General features: G+C 53.0%; 1 protein-coding gene across 1 annotated transcript in view; it reads left to right on the top strand.

The window, feature by feature from the left end:
* The first annotated feature begins 753 nt into the window (after positions 1–753).
* The window catches only part of NUAK1 (NUAK family kinase 1), a 78,005-nt gene continuing 72,185 nt past the window's right edge, over positions 754–6,573 (top strand). Inside the window, exon 1 of the mRNA XM_020982414.2 lies at positions 754–1,356. Within this exon, the coding sequence (XP_020838073.1) occupies positions 1,009–1,356 (348 nt within the window). The 5' untranslated portion in view covers positions 754–1,008. The remainder of the gene's footprint in view (positions 1,357–6,573) is intronic.

Here is a 6,573-nt window from a genome sequence, read left to right as displayed (position 1 = left end):
GGCCGCCGCTGCCCTCCCCTCTGCCAGCGCTGCATTGAAAGAAAAATGAAGGGATGGCCCGGGCCCCCCAACCCCCCCCTTCCCTGCCTTCAGCCCCAGCTCCACCGTAACCGTGACGGTGCGGGCTGCGTCCACCGCAGCTAGAGGAGGCCCGGAAGGCCGGAGAGGGAGGAGGAAGAAGAGGAGGAGGAGGAGGAGGAGGAGGAGAGCGGGGCTAGCAGCTGGGGCTGGGGGCTGCAGATCCGCTGTCCCGCGGCTTCAGCACTGCCCGGCTGGCCGCTGTCGCCTCGGCCCCGGGGAGGGGGCTGCTTCCTCCTCCTCCTCCTCCTCCTCCTCCTCCCCCCCCCCAGTCTCCAGCCTCCTCTTTCCCCTCCTTCTCCTCCTCCCCGGCTGCACAAAGAGCGAGCTCAGACACGCAACCCTCTCCCCTCCTCCTCCAAATCCCGGGGGTCTCGGGGCAGGCTCCGCGGTAGCCGCCGCCGCCGCCGGCTGGGAGGCGGGGAAGCCCCAGACGCGCCGGCCGCTCCTCCCAGCCGGTCCTGGGGGCCGGGGCCAGCGAGCCGCCCCGCCTCCCGCCCCCCGCCCCGTCCCCTCCCCTCCCCCGCCCCGCCCCGCCCCGCGAGCTCTCCCGGGAGGGGTCGGGGGCGCGGCGGCCGGCCAGCCCTCCCCCTGCTTCCCTCCCTCCGCCCTCCCCTTCACCAACCCCAGCGGCTCGGCTGCCCCCGCCGCCACCTCTGCCGAGCCTCGGCTGCGGGCGGGCGAGCGGCCGGTGCGGGCCGGGCCGGGGCGGGGCGCGCGCGGGCTCCGCCAGATGTGCAGCAGCAGCAGCAGCGGCCGCGGCCACAGCAGCCTCCGCAGCCTCCGCAGCCTCCGCAGCCGTCAGTGACCGGGCGCGGGCCGGAGCGGGGGGCGCTGGACGGCGCCGCGCCGGGCAAGAGCGGGACTGACCGGCCGGGGAGTCCCCGGGACCCTCCAGCCCAGCCCAGCCCACGCCTCCTGCCCTGGCAGATGGAGGGGGCTGCGCCTCCGCCGCCGGCAGGCCCCCCTCCGTCCCCGGGCTGCAGCGCCTCGGACCCTGGGTCCGGGGCTGCAGCGGCCGCGGCGGCTACGGGGACTTCAGCCGCGGCTGGCTCGGTGGCCAGCTCGGGCACCCTGGCGTCCGGGGCGGCCCCGGAGCTGAGGAAGCAGCAGCAGCAGCAGCAGCAGCAGCAGCAGCAGCAGCAGCAGCAGCAGCACGGAGTGAAACGACACCATCACAAACACAACCTCAAGCACCGTTACGAGCTGCAGGAGACCCTGGGCAAGGGCACCTACGGCAAAGTCAAGAGGGCCACCGAGAGGTTCTCCGGCAGAGTGGTAAGGGCAGCCCCCTCTGACCCCTCTGCGGGAAGGGAGCTGGGGACCGAGGTGGCGTGGGTCTCTCTGTGTGCATTTGTATGTATGTTTCTTCTTGGGGGGGGGAGAAGACGCAGACTCAGTCCTTAGGAACTTCTCGGGGAGCCCCCTCCCCAAATCCCCCCCCGCCCCGGCCAACCACTGAAACAGACTTGTTCCAGTATCCATCCCTAAACACTTGTTACATCGTGTCTGCTCATACTTGGGTGGGTAGGGGGCGCGGGTATTGACCCCAGCTGCAAAGTGGTCTTTTTGATTGGAAAACACTTGAATGCACTTGGGGATGGGGGTCGTGCGTTTGTATTCTCCCTCACGCACACCCATTCAGACCCACCCGCAGGGATACCATACCTTAACGCCTCTTCCCCAGACACACATCTTCAGGTCAGACCCAGCTAGCACCCCTCCACCTCCCCAAGCTACGGCCGCAGGAGGCACGCGAGCACACGCGGACCGTCTGTTCCAGCATCCACCCATACACTCTATGTGCACGCACCCACTTGGGCCCTGGGGCTGCATTGCTCCTAAGAGGCCGGTGGCTGTATCTCTGTTTAGCTGCTGGAAATGAGTATTGGTCTCAGCCAGCTAAGCAGGGACAGAGGAGAAGAACCTTGCATGGAAGGGGGCTGCTGACAGTTTTGCTTGCTTTGAGGGTAGGTTGGGTGCGTGGGGAGAAACTCAGGTTTTCTGCATCTGCAACCAGCCAGAGGCTGTGTTCCAGATTCCTTGCCTTTGAAACCCGGCTCACTTCTTGCTCCAGTGCCTAGGGTGATCTGGCCCAGGCTGACCATAGATTGCTTCTTAATGATTGAGAGCGGCCAAAAGCTTTGGTATCTCCGATGGGTTTCTACCGATTCCCCCCACCCCCACCCCCCGTCCTATGCTGTCGTTTTAGTGCTGATTTCTGCCTACATACTCATTGGCCTTTGTGGAGAGTGACAGGCAGTTAGCTGCACGGAGATGTTTATGTGGCAGAAAAGTCCCTGAATCTTTAAAGCAGATTAAAGGCATTTTCATAGCTTGCAAAGCAGAGCCAGAAACTAGTAAGGAACGTGTTTATGGAGTGACCTTGGTTCCAGTGAGGTTTACATTTGTTGTTGTTATTGTTGTTGTTGTTGTTGGGGGTACGGGGTGTGCTAAGAGGGTTCCAATCTCTGCAGTGACCACAGGAAAACAGGAAAAATAAATCGTTTAATGAAGTGGATTGTTGATTTTTTTTTTCCTGAGTCTGCACATCCACAGTGATATGGAAAAAATGAGGTAACCATCTGGATAGTAGTACAGGACTAAAATGCCTTTAAGTATCTGTTATTTCAGGTAAAAGGCCTTTTTTTTTTGGAGGGGAGGGGGTAGGACTGAAATATTTGGACAAATGCCTTCTTCCTCTATTTCACTAGGTTTATGTTCGCCAGTCCTGGGTGATGGTGGGGGAGCTAGCTGCTCTCAGGGGTCCCTTAAGGTGGGATGGTGATCCTTCCTTACTTTTTGGGAAGTAGCTGCCCCTTGGATGTTGCATTCAGCTGGAGTGGCTGGGCACTGAGACTTTGGGGTGTGTTCTGTGCCACACTAGTGCTGGAGGGGACATTCACCAGGTCAGAAGGGTTGTAAAAATCCATCTTGGGCTTCAAGAGGGAACGCAGACTTGAAAAACATGGATTGGTTTCTTGGAGTGGATATGATCTTAGATTACCTTTCAGACAAGCAAAAGCCTGGCTGTTTCCTCCTCCTCCAGCTGCAGGAGATCCTGGAAAAAAATTGGACAGATTCTGAGTTGTAGCTGGCAAACTGGGCAGTGGGGGTAGCTAGATTTGGCTAGGGTTGGAGATCTGCCCTTGGGAGGGGGTGGGGAATGGTCTGGGCCGATGGGTGGCAAAGCTCGGGTGCTTAAGAACATCAGCTTTTTCACTCTGGGGATTTTTGTCTGTAGCTGAAGGTTAATGGTAATTCTCCTCCTGGCCATTATTTCTAATGGAGGAGGGTAGAGTGGAAGTAGTCTGCATCAATGGACAGCAAGCAAGCTTTCCCCATTTCTGTTTGTCTTTGTAGAGAAGCACAGTGTATTCGTGCTTTAGCCACCAGGGGGTGCACTGAGAACAGGGTTGGCCTCCCTCTGCTCACAGCTGGTCAGGTACCAGGGTGCCAAGGTCACTCTGCAGCCCAAGTCAGGTATCCCTGTATACTCCTGGTTAGTGCAGCTACTTCTGTGGTTCAGCAGATAATAATCACTCAGATTTATTTATAAATATTTATATATATAAAATATTTATATGTATAAAGTGCTTTACTGTGCGGAGAGGCATATGATGGCTGGCATTTCTGTAGTTCATTGTTTTGTAAAACCTTTTAAATGTACTTACATGTCATTTGAGCCTCTGAATGGGCATGGAATGGAGGTACTATTGTTATCCCCATTTTACGGATGGGGAAGCTGAGGCATTTAGAGATAATGTAACTTGCCTAGAGTCATATCAGCTTGCATCCGAGGCAGGATTTGAACCCAGGTCCTCTGACTGACAAATCAGTGCTTCCCTCTGACACTTTGCTGAACTCTGTCCACTGGGCCATGCTGCCCCTCTGGCATGGTGGCTACAGAGTTCTAGATTTACCATCAGGAAGACCCGGGTTTGAATTCCTCGACTGCCACATGATGGCTGTGTAACCATGGACAGGGCTTTGAGATCTACATGAGTGGAGGGAATTTTCACACAGGAAATGCTCTGTTAAAATCACAAATCTGACCCCCTCCAACAACAAAAACATCATTATTGTTGCTGTATCTTAGAACTTCCGTATGAGGGTTAGTTAGTATGATTTTTTAATCTCTTATAGCTTGGTCCACCTGTGCTATCATGGTCCTTTTCAAAAGAACAGAGGGTGAACAACAACCTATCTAGCTGTTCTTTTCTGCATTCATTCATTTGCTTATTTATTTACATGTATATTAATTTATATGTATATTTATTCATTCATTTATTCATCTGTTGTTTTATTCATCCATTTATACATATATCCATTCATTCATCTATTCTTTTATTCATTCATTCATTTATGTTTATTTATTCATTCATTCATCTATCTATTTGTCAGTTTATCTATCAGGAAATCCCCCTATGGAGGAACCCCTATGGTCAATACTGAACAGCCACTGTCCTACAACTTGGCATGTTCTAGGGTGAGTTGCCTGGGGCTTCAGTGGTGAACTTACCTTGCCCAGACTTGTCCATCCAGTCTGCCTCCGAGCTGGTATTTGAACCCACAACTTAAGCTTCCTTTCTGGTCAAGCTCAAGTATATTCATCCCCATTTCATGGATGATGAGACTCTGAGAGATGGTGCCTTGTCCAGAGTCTCACAGCTACTAATAGAAGAGGTGGGATTGAATCAAAACCTCCTGAGTGCAGACCCAGCCCTCTCTCCAATGTACCCTGCTGCCCCTGGTGACAGAGTCAGTCTGCCTCTGGAGGGGGGAGGCAGCCCCCCTAATCTGGGCTGCTGAATTTCCATATCATGTCTCCCCTTTTACTTGGCAATTGCTTCCTTATTTAGTTGGGGGAGGGGGTTGTTTCTCCATACAGTGAAAGAGCAGAATTAGCCAGAAGTGGCCATCGATGGTACAAATATCGAACCAAGAGGCCAAGCCAGGCCTAACAGAAACATGAATTTGTAGTGGAATTGGCAGGAATTCCCAGGGTGGCGTGTGTCTGTTCTGTGGGCTGGTGGATATCCCAATTTGGTCTCCTGATTTTTGATTCACAACTTCTTCAGAAGAGCTGGGCAGAGATGCCATCCATTAACCTCCTGATGGGATTTGAAGTCAGGTCTCAGGTCTGATGATGTGAGATGCTCCGAAGGCAGCACCCAAGTAAAAAGGAGTGCGAGGTCCCCCTCGATGGCTGAGGGAGACCTCAGTTACATATCTCACCTCTGATGCCTAATCGTTGTGGAAATCATGCAGCTTCTTAATGCCCCCCTAAACGACTTTCTGAATGCAGAAGGTTCTTCTTTGCCTTGATGGGGAAAGCCCCTGGGGGACTTGGGGAGCACTTCCAACCCTGAGGAGATCTCAGGTTATCTGCATGTGGCTTATTCCCATTGAGATTGTAGATTAGTTCTTGAAAGTAAGGACTATATCTTCTTCAGACATGTGTTGGTGCCTAAAAAACATTTGTTGTCTGATGTGGGAATAGTGTCAATAGATCTGAATTCTCTTCTGAACTTTGCCATTTACTAGTTGTGTGACCTTGGGCCAGTCACCTCCTTCTCTGGGCCTTGGTGTTTTCCTCTGTGAAATGGGCTGGAAGGGTTCCCTAAGCTGTTTTCCAGCTCTCAGGTTCTATGCAAGATAGGATGATACAGGGTACAGTATCCTTCCTCCCTCCCTTAAATATATAGTGCTGGAGATAATTCTTTCCACTTATTCACTGGAGAATTAAAAAAAAAAAGGAAGGGAAAAGATAGTTACCAGATTATAAGCAAGGATAAACTACTTAGCACAGTGGATAACGGCTGTCTGGGCCTGGGGTCAGGGAGACCTGAGTTCAAATCCAGCCTCAGACCAAACACTTGACACTTACTAGCTGTGTGACCCTGGCCAAGTCATTTTACTTCTTTTTTTTTCTTTCTTCCTTTTTTTTTTTTAGGCAATTGGGGTTAAGTGACTTGCCCAGGGTCCCATAGCTAGTAAGTATCTGAGGCTGGATTTGAACTAAGGTCTTCCTGACTGCAGGCCTGGCCCTCTATCCACTGAGGCCCCTAGCTGTCCCTAATCTATCTCACTTCAATTCTGAACCTGGCTTTACTATCTGAGCCTCGGGTCCTTTTGAAAACTGGAGAAGAGGGGCCGCTAGGTGGCGCAGTGGATAGAGCTCTGGCCTTGGAGTCAGGAGGACCTGAGTTCAAATCCGTCCTCAGACACTTGACACTTACTAGCTGTGTGACCCTGGGCAAGTCACTTAACCCTGATTGCCTCACCAAAAAGCAATACAAAAAACCAACTGGAGAAGAGCAGTGTATTGCAATACCCATTTTATAGATAAGGAGACCAAGCCTCTGAGAAGCAATGTCACATGCTCATCTAGTAAGTGTCAGAGCCAGGACTAATCTGGCCATCACCCCTCCATCCCACCCCCCACCTCGGTGTGCTCACTCCCTCTTCATATTGCCTCTCTGTTTGTTGGTG

This window comes from Phascolarctos cinereus, unplaced genomic scaffold, assembly GCF_003287225.1.
Source record: "Phascolarctos cinereus isolate Bilbo 61053 unplaced genomic scaffold, phaCin_HiC Scaffold_1;HRSCAF=81, whole genome shotgun sequence".
Taxonomy (NCBI): Eukaryota; Metazoa; Chordata; class Mammalia; order Diprotodontia; family Phascolarctidae; genus Phascolarctos; species Phascolarctos cinereus.
The sequence above is the reverse complement of the archived record's forward strand: the minus strand, read 5'-3'. Positions and strand labels throughout refer to the sequence as shown.